Source organism: Sylvia atricapilla, chromosome 10 (genome assembly GCF_009819655.1).
Source record: "Sylvia atricapilla isolate bSylAtr1 chromosome 10, bSylAtr1.pri, whole genome shotgun sequence".
NCBI lineage: Eukaryota > Metazoa > Chordata > Aves > Passeriformes > Sylviidae > Sylvia > Sylvia atricapilla.
The window spans coordinates 18,109,939-18,126,905 of record NC_089149.1 but is presented as its reverse complement, the minus strand read 5'-3'; the positions used below and the strand labels follow the sequence as shown (position 1 = coordinate 18,126,905).

The 16,967-nt window shown below is 52.5% G+C and overlaps 1 protein-coding gene across 1 annotated transcript in view; it reads left to right on the top strand.

The window, feature by feature from the left end:
• Positions 1-16,760, top strand: part of EPHB1 (EPH receptor B1) — a 77,823-nt gene extending 61,063 nt beyond the window's left edge. Inside the window, exons 10-17 of the mRNA XM_066326164.1 lie at positions 831-953; positions 2,055-2,302; positions 2,564-2,779; positions 4,862-5,011; positions 5,527-5,720; positions 6,164-6,319; positions 6,631-7,997; positions 16,424-16,760. Of these exons, the coding sequence (XP_066182261.1) occupies positions 831-953; positions 2,055-2,302; positions 2,564-2,779; positions 4,862-5,011; positions 5,527-5,720; positions 6,164-6,319; positions 6,631-6,739 (1,196 nt within the window). The 3' untranslated portion in view covers positions 6,740-7,997; positions 16,424-16,760. The remainder of the gene's footprint in view (positions 1-830; positions 954-2,054; positions 2,303-2,563; positions 2,780-4,861; positions 5,012-5,526; positions 5,721-6,163; positions 6,320-6,630; positions 7,998-16,423) is intronic.
• The last annotated feature ends 207 nt before the right edge of the window (positions 16,761-16,967 follow it).

Genomic DNA, 16,967 nt, shown 5'->3' with positions numbered 1-16,967 from the left:
TTGCAACTGTTCCCCTTGGCAGCTCCGTAAGCCCCTGACATGACATCTGCATACTCATTTAGGAAATCTGGGGACGTGTTTTCAGTTTTTCCCCCTTGGAAAAGGGCAAGAGCTCACTTTCTGCATGTCCCTGCAGCATGGCCAGATCCTGCTACCACGTGTTGCCCCTGGTGGGCGAGGGACCACACACCTCTGGCAGATGCCCCTGGTGTCCAGTCAAGCCATATTTCAGGGATCCATACAAGTTGTTAGTTATAATTGTGGCACTCTGTCAATTTAGTAGCTGCCACGAAGCATCAGAGGCCTTTTTGGGTAAATAAATATTTCTTCACTAACGCATGGAGCCTCATAAAGCCTTCACTGTAAAGCCAGCATGCTGTAGTTCAGGTCTGTAACTGCTCCCATTGCCGTGGAGGAGGAAGAGGAAGGATAATGGTAGAGGAGTGGAAGGCAGAGAGGGAGAGGAGGAGGTGCAGGGGAGAAGGGTGAATTGGTGGCCCAAAGGGTCTGTGGAGGTGGTGTAGGTGGGTACAGTGATAGCAGCCACTTAGGGGACAGTGTGAGGACAGAAGGGTCTCCAGTTCTTGGCCATGGTACAACTGCTCTTGGTTTTCCAGGCTGCCCAGAGACTGTGGGGATCCACTGCAGCTGGCATTGTTCAAGGCCAGGTTGGATGGAGCTTGCAGCAAACTGGTTTAGTGGAAGGTGTCCTTGCTCATGGGGGATGGTATAGAATAAACTTTGAGCTTTTTCCAACCCAAACAATTCTATTTACTCTGTTTCTGCAATTCTCTCCCTTTTGCTGCTGTTCCTGTCTTCCATGTAACAAGGGTCTCCAGGTATGAAGATCTACATCGACCCCTTCACCTATGAGGACCCCAATGAAGCCGTCCGAGAGTTCGCCAAGGAGATCGATGTGTCCTTTGTGAAGATTGAAGAAGTCATTGGGGCAGGTGGGTCTCTCTTTGTCTTGCTGCCCATCCTTTCCTGCCCTCTCTGTTGCTCCTGTGTGGCTGCCCACCCACCTGGAGCAGCTTGATGGGGGAGCACACATGGTCCTTCACCTGAAAGCCCTCAATGAACCTTGAAACATCAGGCTTTCCTGGGTTTGTGATGGGTTAGGGTGGACATGAGGGTTTTTTGTGCTCTCAGAGTTCCTCTGAGGTGGGAAAGGCTCCAGGAATGTATTCACTGGCTGACCATGGGGCCTCTTGGGATTTTCCATGTGGCTTTTCAATGATACAAAAAGAAAAGCCCAATCTCACTGTAGGCTGTGCCATATTTCCCTACATATGTATATATACACACATACGCATGTGTGTGTGTGTGATCTGTGCTGTTTTATTGCCATTTTTAAATAACTGTGTCATACTCTCAGAGGAGAAAGTGAGAAGCCGGGAAGGGGAAGCTGTGAGGAAGCAATGAGTCAGTTTGTTTGGGATCAAGTTCAGCAATGTATCACCTGCCCTTTGCTGCTCATCAAGGCAAAGTGGCTGCAAACATGCCTTAAATGTAATCTCTCCACAGGCAGATTTTGCTTTGGTGAAGTGAAAGCTCTCCTGCTTTCTTTGTATTTTAAATGAGAGAGCAGCAATGTAAACAGCCCAATTATTTTCCACCCCAAGATAAGTGATGTGCAGAAAGGCAGCCAAGATTAACAATGCTGACACCTGATATTTGAGATAGTCCTGAAATTTGGATTCACTTTCCCTGCAAATCCTCCTTGTGGGGGTTTGCACAGGCAGCTGCAGCCTCTGCCTGTGTCAATGTTGGGCTCTGTCACCTTGGAGAAGGTTGCAAACTTAAATATGTCCCCAGTAGCAGACATTGGCCCTTTTAAAGAGGACAGGTGGGCACATCTGTAGATGAGAACATTGTTGAAGTGTGAATTGGCTGCTGTTTCTCAGCTGGCCAAGGATCCCTTGCTCTTTGCAATGTTCAGTGTGGACGAGGAGGAGGATGAGGTGGTAGCTCTGGTGTTGATTGATGAAAGGTTGGACTCAGTGATCTTGGAGGTCTTTTCCAACCTAAATGATTCCATCTTGCTCTCGCAGGGGAGTTTGGAGAGGTGTATAAGGGGCGCCTGAAGTTGCCAGGCAAGCGGGAGATCTATGTGGCCATCAAGACGCTCAAGGCCGGGTACTCGGAGAAGCAGCGCCGGGATTTCCTGAGCGAGGCCAGCATCATGGGCCAGTTTGACCACCCCAACATCATCCGCCTCGAAGGGGTGGTCACCAAGAGCCGGCCGGTCATGATCATCACAGAGTTCATGGAGAACGGGGCCCTGGACTCCTTCCTGCGGGTAAGGCGAGGCAGGGCCTCGTGGGATTTGGGAATGAGACGTTGGTGTCCCCTTTGTAAATCTGCTTAGTTTGGGAACTGGCTGGAGTGTAGCATACATCCCTGAAATGTGTGTTTTGGGGTGCTTACCTCTGCTGTAATCTAGCAGGGCAGCTGGAGTCCACTGGGGAGGTGCAGCATCCTCCTGAGGTCAGGATGAGTGGCCCTGGTCCCACTGTGGGGTCTGCACGCTCACCCCAGTGCCTGCTCTTTCTGCTCGCAGCAAAACGATGGGCAGTTCACAGTGATCCAGCTGGTGGGAATGCTCAGAGGCATCGCTGCTGGGATGAAGTACCTGGCAGAGATGAATTATGTGCATCGAGATCTGGCTGCCAGGAATATCCTGGTCAACAGCAACCTGGTGTGCAAAGTGTCCGACTTTGGCCTCTCGCGCTACCTGCAGGACGATACGTCTGACCCCACCTACACCAGCTCTTTGGTAGGTACCTCCCACAGGATGTTCTCCTGCCCAGCCTTCCCTGTGCCCTGCACCTGCTGAACCTTGGAGAAGGGTTCTGGATGTACAGTCTGGCATGGGTGGGAGTACCTCATGATTGTTCCCACCACATAGGTTCATGGTCTAGAGGTCCTGGATGTTGTTTCCACAAATTATCCTCTTTTCCCGCCTTTCTCTTCCTCCTTTTTAGAAGTTTTCCACCTCCCTCCTCCCTAAGCACCTTTCTGCCTTCTGCAGTTTCCAGATAAGCCTCTTCTCTCTCCTCTGTGGAGGAGAGATGCACAGAGGAGTCCCTGGAGAGACAGGAAGGGGAGGCAGGGAGATCACAGCAACTCCTGGCAGCACAGAGATGGTGTTTTAACTTCCCTTCCCCCAGCGCTCCAGGTCTGGTCTGCTTTTCCCTGCTGGAAACTTGTTCCAAGCATAAATTAAAGAGACAAGCCTAACGGGAGACATCCCTCTCCTCCTTAATTAACTCATTTGTAGGTAACAGCAGCTCTCTTCTCCCCCTACTCCTGGCTACCCCAGGGGACCCCCAGCTCCCCACCGTGGTTGTTGTCCTGCTTGTGAGCCCCTGAGAGGTGTTAAGGATGATCAGAGGGGAAAGGGATGAGCAACTTGCTGGCCTCATCTAATGGATTAATCAGAAGAGTGTGCGGTGGGTGCCGGCATGAGGCTGCACCAGCTCCTGCCAAAGCAGTTCCTTGGGCTACTGAGCTGTGCCCAGGTGCCAGGGCTGGCTCCTGCTGCCAGAATGGGAAAGTCCTTAAGGCTGACTCAGTGTTTTGGCTCAGTTGCAGCCCCTCACTGTCCCTCCCCTGGTCAATGGGATGTTCCCGTTCCCCCCAGACCTGCCCCTCTCCCTGCCCAGACCCTTCCTGCAGGTAGCAGCCTTTGAGCAGACACCCAGCTTTTATTTTTCCTTCAAAGACCCCAGGGGTAGCTGCTGAGATGAGGCATGAATTAGTCTTTTCCCTACCTTCAGAGATAAAAAGAGATTATCTCATCTGTGTTTTTATTTAATTTAGGCCATAATAGATCTCCCTGGCAGCTGGGAAGTGATGCTGTGCCTGCGATTGCATCACTCTGCCTCCCACAGCAGGCTTTTCGCTCTGGGGAAAAGGCAGGAAAAACAACCTAGCAGTTAATTTCTCCACTTGTAGTTATTCAAATCAAATTTTTTGCCATTCATCCTTCAAGAGCGGCTGACGCGTCCTCGGAAAGGCTACGGAAAATGATTGTGCTAAACAATTTATAATGCAGTCCTGCCCCCAGAAAATTCCCGTGTGTGTCTGTGGTTGTCCTTATCCCTTGGCTTTTTTTGTGGTTATTTTATGGAGCTGTCCCAGGGAGCAGTCCCTCTGTGTGTGCTGCCCCTCCTCACATCCCTGTGCCCTTGGCATGGCCTTTGGCCCTGGGACCTGCCCTGGCTTGGTGGGGTGACTTGGGATGCTGAGCCTGATTTTGAGCCTTTGGGAGAAACAAGGAGCTCTCTGCCAAAGGCACTTCCCTACTCCAGTGCTTTCCGCTGAGTTTTAAAGGTGTTTTGCTTTTTGCCTTCCACTCCAAAAGTAGGGCTGGAAGGACTTTCTGGCAGCTGTGGGAGCCCAGATGAATCTGTAGAGGATGCTTTTAGTTCAACCATGTTTCCACTGAAGGCCAAGAAATGGGAATCCTGTGGCTCCTCACCTGTGACAAGCACTAGCCCAGTTGTGCTTAGCCTTGTCACCTAGTGACTCCCTGGGAAGGGACCTGGGGACAGGCCACTGATGTGCTGGGTCCTGCAGGGCAGCTGGAGTGGGATGGTGTCAGTCAGTGGGGTAAATCCTTGGATACACCCATTTGTTTTGTTCAGCTAAGCCATTTTAGGCAGGCGCAAGATACATTCACGCAGTTGTTTTTTGGCTCCTGCCTCCTCTTCCAATCAGGTGCCACCTTCCCACTCCTGGGTTGGGTTCCCATGGTTTGGGGTGTATGGGATGGCCACAACCCTGGCTTGTGGGCATCCAGCCCACATCCTCTGCACAGAGAGATGTTTCTCAGCTGAAGTCCCTTTCTCTGCAGGGGGGGAAGATCCCTGTCAGGTGGACAGCGCCCGAGGCCATCGCCTACCGCAAGTTCACCTCGGCCAGCGACGTCTGGAGCTATGGCATCGTCATGTGGGAGGTGATGTCGTTCGGGGAGAGGCCCTACTGGGACATGTCCAACCAAGATGTAAGCACTGGGCGTCAGCCACACTGCTCTGGGGGCCAAGGGGTGCTCATTCCCAAAAGAAATCCCTGCCTGGAGGGCTCTCTGCTCCTTCCTGGAGCCTCAGGAGCACTCAGTTTGGAGATGAAATAGGCTGGTGAGTGAGAGAATGCAAGGAGGGAAATTGGGAAGAAAAGCCAGTGGGCTGGTAATTGGACTTCAGCAAGCTGCAGGGGCTTTGAAAATGTTCAGAGGGTTTACGAGCGGGGAAGGAGCTTTGGAAGTGTGACTGCTGTACTCTGGCGAGATCTGCCGAGATAATGAGTGGCAGCTCTCTGCTGGGAGGAACTGCAGCCGTGGAGCATCAGAGCGGAGATTAACCTCGGAGAGCATCCGACTCCTCCCGCTCCCTTGGCTGCTGATCAGCCGGGCTGGCCGTGCCTTCCCGGCTGCCTGCAACCCCTCTGCCTGCACAAGCAGCTCAGGGAGCCCCTTGAATCCCTCATCCCCCTCACTCATCCGTCCTCATCCATCCTCAGGTCATCAACGCCATCGAGCAGGACTACCGGCTCCCGCCGCCCATGGACTGCCCGGCCGCCCTGCACCAGCTGATGCTGGACTGCTGGCAGAAGGACCGCAACACCCGCCCGCGCTTCTCCGAGATCGTCAACACCCTCGACAAAATGATCCGCAACCCGGCAAGCCTCAAAACTGTGGCGACCATCACCGCTGTGTGAGTGCTGGCTGCGGGGCTGCTCCCTGGCACCATCCCGTGCTGTGGGGAAAGGCTCCCCCCGGGGAGCGGCTTGAGAATTCATAAATCCTTAGGCAGGGGCAGGGGGGGCTCTGTCTTCGCTCTGCCTGACAGTCATACAAAGAGCATGCAGTTTTCAGCCAAACAACAGCCATAATTCTTTGCTATTGATTCTTTATGGCGTGTGACCATTTGGGTGCGGTGGCTGCTCTGCTAACGCCTCATCCCTGTGGCTCCCACAGCTGGAACACAACGTGCAAGTTTGCAAAGCGCTGCTTGGCACAGCGGTATTCCCATGGGACAGGCCTTCCTTATGGTCTCCCATGGGTGTGTGCTGGGGGGAGCACAGGGGCACTGGGGATGGATTGGGGATGTGTCCCTGTGCCAGCCAGGCTTGTCCCCAGCGGTGTGTCCTGTTTCAGGCCTTCTCAGCCCCTCCTCGACCGCTCCATCCCCGACTTCACTGCCTTTACCTCAGTAGATGACTGGCTGAGTGCTGTGAAGATGAGCCAGTACCGGGACAGCTTCCTGACCGCTGGCTTCACCTCCCTGCAGCTGGTGGCCCAGATGACATCCGAGTGAGTTGGCCATGCCGGGGCTGCCTGAAAGTGGGGTGCTGCCCAGCTGGGGAGGTCAGTTCAGGACAAAGGGCCAGGTGTGAGCATCCTTCATACTGGTCACCCAGAGTCTGGAGGTGGCCACATTCACTATTTGGGGGTGAACGTGTGGGTGTATCCCTGCTCTCAGACCCAGTGATGCTCATGGGGCCGTGCTTGGGCTCTATGGATGTTCCAGCTGAGCTTACCTCCCTCACCTCCCTTAGCAACAGCAAAGCAGCTTCACCACCCTCAGCTGCCCATTGACCTTCCTCTGTCTGTCTGTCTTGCAGAGACCTCCTGAGAATAGGGGTGACTTTGGCTGGGCACCAGAAGAAGATCCTGAACAGCGTCCAGTCCATGCGAGTACAGATGAGCCAGTCTCCGACCTCGATGGCATGACGTCCCTTGTTCCGTGGGGAGGGGCCGGGGAGGGCGCAGGGCAGCGCAGGACAGAGGTGGGAGGGGAGGAACTGACGTGGGGCAGCGCTGGGAGAGGAGCCGCCGCTGCCTGGGGACTGCCACTGCAGCCAAAGGATGTTCCTGGGACTCACCTCTGACTGGTGACAACCCCTTCCTCACCAACAGAAGCACACTTACCAATGTCATGGGGACAGCATATAAATGCATATAAATATGTACAAATCATATATTTAAAAAGCAAAGCAAAACAAAAAAAAAGTCATAAAAAACAGTGAAGACAAACCAATGTGCGTTGGGGAAGCAAACCCAAACCCTAGAGACCAGACTCCAATCCTACCACCAGTGAGCAGTGGTCAAAACTGAGAAGGAGGAAGGGGCTGTTGGGGAAGGGAGAGGCATGAGATGGAGCATCCTGTCTGGAGAAACCACCTTCCTTCCTTCCTTTTTCTTCTTTTGCCCTTCCTCCCTGCCCCGGCCCTCCCAGCTCACCCCGCTCCCCTCTCTGCTCACGGACTGGGTGGAAGTGTCCTCAGATGTCTCCGCAGCTCCCTGCCATCCCACCCGGGTGCCGCTCCAGCAACTACCAAAGGACTTCGCTGACCACTGCATGGGGGATCCGACTCAATCCAGTTAATGTCTTCATATTGAAGAAGAGATGTACCTTCAATAGAAAACCTTGGGTTTTTGTTTTTTGTTTTCTCTTTTGCTTGCATTTTTTTGCAAAAAGGAAAAAAAGGATTAAAAAAAAAAAAACCCAACTCTCCATCCTGGAAAATGGAAAGAGGTGTTCCTGTGTGTGTGTGCGCATACATGTGCGCCTGTGTATGTTGTCAACCCTCCGTGGACTCACTGCTTGTCCATGACTGAAGACCAGTGCTGACCCTGCATCTAGAGGCCCAGCCCAGGGGGCCAGGGCTTGTGCCCACAGCCCCCAGGGGCGGGAGGCAGCCGGGAAGCACCCGGCCATGAAGGAAGTGCTCGGCATCCTGCACATGGGGAGGAGGATGCCAAGGGCCGGCGGGCGCAGCGGGGATGGGACGGGACTGGAGGAGCCACCGCGTGGCTGTGACTGGGTTGGTGGCTGCTGGAGGAGGAGAGATGCTCTGGGAAATGGACTGCTCAGGCCTGCAGGGCCTCGGTGGTGTCTGGAAGATGGCTATGGAGGACTTTTTCCCCCATCTTGTGGACCTAAGGATTTTGATACTGATTTATGGACGTAGGTTTCATGGCTTCAGAGGTAGGTCTGAGTGTCTCGTGTGTCTCTCTCCGTCAGTCCGTCTTGCTCTGTATTTTTCTGCTCTTCTTTATATGCTCTCCCAGTGGATGTTTCCTCATATTTAATTTGATCTTTATTATTCTTTTTTTGGTTCCTCCATTGGTCTCCTAGACAAATTGATTGGGTTAAAATTGCCTAATGCGTGTCAGTGTTTACCCAGAATATTGTAAGGCTGGGCCATCTGACTTCCCTCTGCGGATCACACCAGGAGTTTATAAAACAAATGAACTCTTAATAAGGCTTTTACTTAGAGGGCTGTGTGCGAGTTGCAATGATCCATCACTGCTCTCTCGCCAGTGCTGTGCCGGCACCCGCATGGAGGAGCAGTGGCATGGGCTGGCTGTGCCTGTGCCCCAGGGGCTGCAGGTCCCAGCCAGGATTTGGTGGTATGGTGGCTCATATGTACATGGAGACCCTCTGTCCTCCTCACTCACCCTCCATCCCCCTCACTCCTCCATCCTCACATCTGCTAGTGCCATGGGGATGTCCTTCATCCATCCATGTCCTGGGGGCGTCCCTGAGCCACAGGAATGCCCCTTGTCCTGTTGTGTTATAAGGCTGCCTTACTTCTCAGCCCATGTCTGTCTGTGCTGCAGTGATGTCCCATGTCCATCAGTGCTGTGAGGATGGCTCACACCCACCTGGGCTGTGGTTTTTCCCTGTGTCTGTATTTGCCATGGGGCTGCCCACATCCAGCTACACCATGGGATTGCTCCATGTCCATCTGCCCCGCTGTATTCCCATCTATGCCTGGAGATCCCTCACCAGATTTGCTTGCTGCCTCTGAACACAAAGAGTCAAGCCCGTGCTCTGCCTGCACTGTCCCTCCTGTGCTGGGGCTGTCGGGGTCCTCTGTGGCTGGGTGGACCCCCATGTATCCCGTGGGAAGCACATTCTCAGTTCATAGTGGTTCATGAGGAGCACATTCATGCTTGTGGTTCATCACCACCAGCAGGTGAGGGACCCTTTGGAATGCTCTTCACACCTCCAGTTTTTTTTCTTGCATTGCCCAAGGAAGATGACCCATGCTCTGCTGAAGAACAGGAACTAACAAGATGCAGGAATGAGCTTGTTTCAATTCACTGAACTCCCCCCAGAGAAAGAGGCAGAGAAAAACACCCCTTGTTTACAACAGCAGGGACTGCTCCTCTTCCTGTCTGATAGACGATTGCTAATACCTCTCGGGATGCTGGCGGCCCAAATCTGTATTCTGGGATGTTGTCACACACAGCACAACATGCAGATGGAGTGGACGCCGCGCATGCTAATGCACCGCCCCGCCACATTGGTATTCGCTGGCACTGAAGGGTCCTTTGTGGGGTTTTTTATGATTTCTCTTTTATTAGAAGGAAGCTAAAGGCGTTTAAAGGAACGAGTGACAGCCACACAGGCTAAATATCAATACAGCACCTTTATGGCTCCCCTGCTGCTGTCCCTGGTTCTGTGAGCACCTGCGAGGCAGCTGCTGCTGCCTGCTCAGTGCTGTCCCTGCCCCAGCACACCGCGGCAACCCTGGTTTGATGTAAACCCTTTAATACAGAACCACAGTGTCATAGGGTGAGAATGGATCTCTGAGACCATCGAGTCCAGCCTGTGACTTATCCCCCCCACTGTGTCAGCCACTCCAGAGAACTGAGTGCCATGTCCACAGTTCCTTGAACACCTTGAAGGATGGGCATTCCACCACCTCCCTGGGCAGCTCATTCCAATGTTTAATCACTCCTTCAGTGAAGAAATTCTTCCTGGTGTCCAACTTGAACCTCCCCTGGCACAGCTTGAGGCCATTTCATTGTGAATATGAAATATGAATCATTTACTCCTGCCCATCCCACCCAGCACACCAAGTACCCCTGAGGGATCAAACTGTCTGGGTGCTCAGGTGCTATCAGAGATGCCAAGACCTTGTGCTCCTTGTCTCTGGGCCACCAGCAGTGCCCCTGGGCATTGCCAGTGCTGGTGGCCTTTCCATTCTGTTGCCCTTTCCCAGCTGTCCAACATCAGATGTCTCCTGAGCTGTGTCAGAGCAGATGATTCCCATCACTGGGAATCCCATCACTCCTAACCAGCTGTCGTCGCATCTTGGCCTTGTGCTGGGACCTGGCTGTGTCCCCTCCAGGGTGAAGAGCCCAGCAGCAGAGTGGTGGTGCTCAGGGCTGAGCAGAGTGCAGGTGGGCTCAGACAAGTCCCTGCAGGGAAGAGGCATCATGGGCCAAGGGAGTTAATGTCAAGGTGATACTTGAGGGAGTGTCACCATAGGCCACCTGTTCTCTTGCCTTTCAATGATAGTTGTTTCATCCAAACCAGAAGATTTCATGAAAGGCCATCAGTCTGTTAGTGGAAAACAAAGGGGAAAGTCCAAAATAGCCATGTTTTGTTTTTGCTTTTTATTTAAAGAAGAAACATAAACAATTCAGATGACTTCTGATGGACTGTTTTGTTTCTTTAGAGGCCTTTCTTCCATGTAAAATCTGTGAAGCCTTTCTGTCTGGAAGTGACAGTGTTATCCCTGCCTGGCCATGGCAGCAGCATTGTGTTTGACCTGCTCCTCCTTTTCCTTTGTCAGATGCCAAGGAAGAGGCTCTCACCTTGACTTGGGTGCACCTCTTTGATGCTGTTCTGCTGCTCCTACTCTGGCAAGAGCCTCTTCCTTGGTCTAAAGATGAACACTCCAATTTCACATCTTCTGATCCACGCTGGTTGTGTTGGACTTCGTTTCTTTGATCACAGAGGAGAAGGGATGACTCAAAAAGCTGTTTTCTCCCTGCAGAGTTTTGGTTTAAAGGGAAGAAAAAGGAGTTTTGGACCAAAGAGGACCAGGCACAGGCCTTTCCTCTGGGCTGGGCTCCATCCATCACACAGGGTCCTGATGGTCCTGTGCCACGTGGAAGTGCTGGGTGGGGCCCATTGCTGGTGAACCCCACTGGGTTGGATCCTGACCCCTGCCACTGCCGATGAGTGAAGCTCAGTCACAGTGCCTTGCTCCTTTGGCTGCATCCCACATGAATATCCATGCATGGATGTGGCTGCATGCCCGGGTGAGCCCACCTCAGCCTCGCCCCTGATCCTGGCCTTTCACTTTGCACTCTGCAGTCGTCAGCTCCTTCACTCCATTTCTATGGCAACTGTAAATACCTCAACCCTTTTGTGTCTTTTTAGGGTATTTTTTTGTGTATGTGTCTGAGTTGGCTTTGTCCTTTTTGCATAGAGCATTAAATCAAAAAGGGATTTTTGGCTACCAAACCCCTGCTCTGAGCTTGGCCTAAGGTCTCGTTTGAGAATCAGCAGGCAAGATCCTCATAACTGGACTGGGTGTTGCCAAGTGGCTTCACATTTCCAGCCCCACTATTATTTCCCTCATCCCCCAAAATTCCCCATTTCCAATTCAGCTGCATCGTTCTCCCCTGGGGCTTTTCCATGCTTTTTCCACAGCCCCATCCCTGGGTGTGATGGAGGGGCAGCAGGCTTTTCAGCAGCAGTAATTAAAAGGAGATGTGGTGCCTCTGCCAGGGAAGGTGAACCCGAACCCCTTGCACATCCGAGGCTTGAACACAGAAGAAGAGCATGTATTAATGGCATAATTATGTGCCTCTTTCCAGAAAAAAAAAAAAAAAGGAATGTATTTTATGCCATTTAATGACCTTCAAATTAACAGTTCTTTGAAAGCACTTATGTATATTTAATTTTAAATATTGCTGCAAGTCAGAGCAGGGCTTGCGATGAAAACAGCAGGCAGCCGGTTTTTAAATAAGAGTGATCTCAAGCCATTATTTCTGAGCCTGTCAGCTTTTGGTGCCTCTAATGCTCCTTTGCCAAGGAGAAAACAGGGCTATCCTTCCCCCTGTCCCCCTTGTATCAGCCTGAGTCCCATGGGATCTCCTTTTCTCCTCTGCTTTTCCAAGTGTTTGATTCAGAGACAGGGAAGGGTTGGGTTGGTTTTGAGTTGCAGAATCTCATCAATAAATTTGCCTGCATCCCAAGGACATCTCTGTGAGAGCATCCCAGTTGGCCCATGGTCTGGGATAAATCATTTGGCATCGCCTATGAAGGGTTTTTTACTCTATCATCAGCCCTTGCCATTGTTCTGAGATGGGGACAGACACGTTTCTCTTCGTTAAGGTTTGAATTATAAGGCTTTTGCCTCTGATCCATAAGAACTGCCAATATATCTGAGCCACACTGTGTTCACTTGGAAATCATTACTCTTAAACATTGAATTCGAGTTTAAAAAAAAAAGGATCAATCAGCTTCTGAGACGAGGAATGGATTTACAGGCCCGGGAATGTTCTGTAGCTCCTAAGTGACCCCTTCTCCTTGAACTGCTGGCAGGAAGGCTGGCGGCCAGGGAATCACATCCAGCTCCAGCACTCATCCAGGTACTGCTTGTCCCTGCTGCCCCGATGTCCTCACGGCGTGAGGAGCTGCAGAGGGATTTAGTGTTCAGGTCATTGTCTGCTGTGGTGCCTCTTCTGTGAAGGATCCTGCCAGGGTGGATAGTGAGCCAATACTTGGATCATTCCCAGTGAGTCCCCTCAGAATTTTGGAAGTGCCAGAAACTTCTTGAGTGATGATAAGGGAGAAGCCAACTCCACACTGATGGAACTCCTATGGCAAGCTGTTTCACCCCACCAGTGATTTCTTTGCTGCTCCTGTTTTGTTTTATATTTTTCGTATTTTGGGGGTGTTGGAGGGGTCCTTTGGGATCATCTTGGATCATCAATCTTCCTGCCATGGGGGAATGGCTCTGCCTTGTCCCAGCTGAGCTCAGTCTCCTCCGAAGCCTGTCTGGGAGGTGTGAGAGCTGCTGTTAGGTTGTGCTCTCCCATTTTTGATGTCCTCAGGGTTTGTCTCTGTGTCTCAGTGGAGATCTGCTGGCTCATGTCCATCACTGGACCCTGATGGGCTGTGTTGCCTTCCCAGAGTTTGACATGGAAAGGGGAGGTGCTCCAATCAGGAGAGAGCCTCCTCTGCTTTGCCTGGCAGGAGGAGATGTGAGGTGGGAACTGTGAGCATCCATGGCAATCAGTGTGGTGTTCTTGGTTCCAGTCAGAGCAGCAGATCAGTGCTGGGGAGGGGAGTGCACCTGTCTTGGTGACCATGGTGGCCTTCACCTGCACCTTTTGGGCTTGTCAGAGCTGCTTGGGTTGGTGTCCCAGGGCTGTCATTTGTGGCTGGCTGTCCTCCACAGACCAGCACTGTGAGCACCCCTCCAGCCCAGGCATAGCTGCCCCCCTTCTCCCTGTCTGTGTCCAAGCATTGCTGCTGCTTCTGCTCTCCTTCCTCTGGCCGCTGGAATTTAAACAGCTGATTCTGCCCTCCTTCCTCTGGCCATTGGAGTTCAAACAGCTCTGACACCCCTGGCTGTCCCACCCTGCTGCACTGCTCTGCTGTAGGGGCTCTTTTGGGGACATCTCTGGGTCCCTGCAGACCCCAGCACATGGACAGCTGTGACACAACGATGTGACATTGCAGGTGACACAACGATGGAGGGGGTGGCCCCATCAGTGGCAGAGCCAGGATGGTGTTGAGGTCTCCTGGCCTGTCTCTGGAGGGAAATGCTGGAGGAGGTTAATCTGAACAAACCAGCCCTGTGAATTTTAAGTGGATTAGCTGAACTCTGCTCCTTCCCAAAACAGACAGTGTCCTTTTGGGGCAGATGTGGAAGTGGATTAGGCAAAAATCTACTTAAGGCTGCATTAATTCTAGATAAGTGTAGGGGGATTAACGCCCATCCACTTAAAAAAATTAATTGGAGTGAACTTTTCCCTGTGTCCCCAAGTAAACAAGACTCGGCAGCTTTCCCCTTCCAGCAGCTGGGCTGTGCCTTTCCTTTCTCTATCCCACCCCCTCATGTTGTGCAGGTGCTGCCATCGTGGTGGGGGAACCTGCTCCTTTCTGGTTATCCTCAGGGGCCTCATTAGGCAATTGAACCCTTGTGCGAAGGTAGGGAGAGAGGGCAGGAAAATTATGGTCACCATCAGTGCAATTATCAATGCTAATTAGTGCCAAGCAGGACTGACAGTGGGGGAGGCAGCCCATGGCAAGCGTTGTCTGAGGAGCCAGGTGAGCCTCACATCCCATCCTTGTGGGGGCTTCCATGCACGGGCAGATGTGGAACATGCACATATTGGTTGGTTTACTTATTGTTCCCCACCGTGCTTTGGCTGAACTCTTCAGATTCCCCAGCCTAAATATTTGGGAGCCAGCCAGAGGCTGCCGTGGTCAGGGACTCAGGCTGGGTTTAGTGCCTGGGTGGCAGTGCCAGGTCATGACCCTGATGGTGCCTGGAGCCGAGTGGAGCCCTGGAAGGCCCCAGGGAAAAGGGGGTGAGACGTGTCTCCTTTTGGAGCGGGTTTGGAAATGGGCCGGTGCTCAGGGGGGCTTGCAGGACATAGGGACGGCTTTGGGTCACTCCCAGAGCTGTCTCCATCCTTCCCCGTTCCCACCCCTTTTTCCATGGCATCACACGGGCCCAGCAGCTGCTTTTGCAGTTCCACCCATCCTTGATTATTTTAGTATTTGCAATTCTGCCGAGTGCCATGAGGGCGGAAAGGGAGAGCGCCCTGAGGCTGACACGGTGCCCGCATTCCAACCACGCTGCTCGATAACTCCTTCCCTCGTGGAACGCCTTCTCATCGCACAAACGTGGCCTTTCGATTGCTATTTGTGTCACGCCAGCGCTGGGAGGCTGAGATCAAAGCCCTCCGTCCGCCTCGCAGGGGTTCCCACGCCGGCGCTCCGGGAGGAGGAGGAGGAGGCGGGATGAGGGATGAAGGATGAAGGGGTGACTCGGTGCCTGGGTGGGTACCCGGGGATGAGCTGGGCTGCCGCCAGGCCCCCCCATCCTCCTGCAGCTGTTCGTCACCTGTCCCTCGTGTCTCTTGAGATCCCTCCTTTGGGATCAGCCTAAGTCATCTTTAGCTGTCCCTGGATGGTTTTTTGCCCCGATGAAGAGAAAGGCTGCAGCCACCATTCCTGGGGAGGGCGCGGGTGCCCCGGGGAAAATAACCCCCCAAAGCCTTCCGCAGCCCTGCTGCTGCCGGGCGGGCTGGGAACGGGCGGCTCCAAGAGCTGGGAATGCCGCTGGGGAAGGCGGTGGCGGAGCCGGGAGCAGCGCCCGCGGCCGGAGCCGTCGCTGGCGTCCAGCTTTAATGTGGCAGAACCCGGAGCCGATACAAATCACCGCCAGCCCACCTCGACTGGCACCCATCCATCCCCCGGACCCGCCCGGCTCAAGCAGCGAGTTCAGCATCTTTACAGCAGTCGTGTTTCTGTTACAGCTTTTTTTCCAGGTGTTTTGCTGCTCTGATCCCATTAACGTTAACGAGAGCTGTGAGACCAACCCGAAAATGGCCCCCTGCGCCCGAGAAATATCCAGCAATATCTTTTCCCCCAGCTGAAGTCCCTTTTTAAAAAAGATAATCTCAGTTTCTCTCCCCTTTTCTCTGCCCCTTTTCCCACCAAACACTACATTACTAAATAAAACTTTCATTACTACCTGGGTTTGCTAAAGAAAAAAATTATTTCCATTCAGGAGAATGATGAATTTTAATAGGAGTGAAATGTCAGGCACAGCTGGGGTGGCTTTCTGAAAGCATTGGTATGTTTGGAGAGGCACAGGGATGCCCGGCAATAATTAGCCAGTGAGCCCCGGTTTTTTGTGGCCCAGCAAAGGGACCCAGCAGTCAATTGCTTTGTTATTTAATGTGCTGCCTTTATATTTCCAAGGTGCAATTGTATATTAAAAGCATCTTTGCCTCTCCAAAGTGGCTAAATAATGGGATTTTGCTGCTGGGTGGTACTTGTTGGTTATAGGGTGTGGAGAAGGTGCTCCTGGGGCTGCTCCTCTGGTTCCCAGACCTTCTGGTTTCCCCCTGGCAACAGAGAAAATGGAGATTATTATTATTTTTTTTTTTTTTTTTTTTTTTTACATTGAAAAAAGCGATTTGATGGTGCCTGGTGGTTTGCTCCTGCTTTACACCCATGGAGGGCTCATTTTGCAGTGGGAGAGGGTGGAAAGGCATCTTGGCTGCTGGGGGACACGGATACCCTCCCACCCCCAAAATCGCGTCGAGTCTCCGCTCCCTAAAGCAACTCAGCTTCACAAAGAATTCCATCTCTTCCATTCCTTCCTTTTCCCCCTGAGGAGAAATGGAGAGCTTTCAGTGAAATCATCACTTTTCTGACAGCATATTAATTAATCTCTGCTTTTTACTCCTTTTTTTTTTCTCTTTTTTTTTTTCTTTTTTTTTTTTTTTTTTTTTTTCCCGAGAGGCTGTATGCGCTGTACCAAGCCTTTGGGTTTCTCTGGGGGCTCGGTGGGGAAGGAGCTCTCTGAGCTCTGGACGTGCCTATTCTCACCCTCTCCTCATCTTCCTCTTGCCTTGCAGGGGCGTGGAGTGCAGCACTGCAGTGGGTCAGAGGCGTCGGAGAGGGGGCCCCAGGGCTGCTCCCCACCACAGGATGCCCCGGGAGGTCCCGCAGCGCCCCGGTCCCCGTCCCCCCGAGCCACGGCGTGTCCCAGACCAGCCCTACCCTGTCCTGTACATAACCAGTGAGATGTCTGTAAAAGATTTCAACCCTTGGAGTTTTTTTTTGCTCCCCCTCCCCGTCCCCTTCTTTCCCCAGTTTGTTGATTGTGTTGAAATTGTCGGAGTTTGTAACAGTATCTTTCAGAGAATATTGTACTAAAGAGAAAATTGCACTCAATAAAAAGGATGAAATAAGCGTGGTCCCTCGCCTTCCCCTTCCCAGGGGCAGCCTTCCTGCTGCCGGCTTCTCTTCAGCTCGGAGCTGGGGGAGTGTTTGCCATGAATATTCATTTGGGGAACTGGCAGCGCTCCACCGCTCCTTGACTTACCTCGAATGTTGATGTCTATCAGATTTGGCTCCCCGGTTTGTAAATGAAGTGACTTTATTCTCGGCGATCCCTAT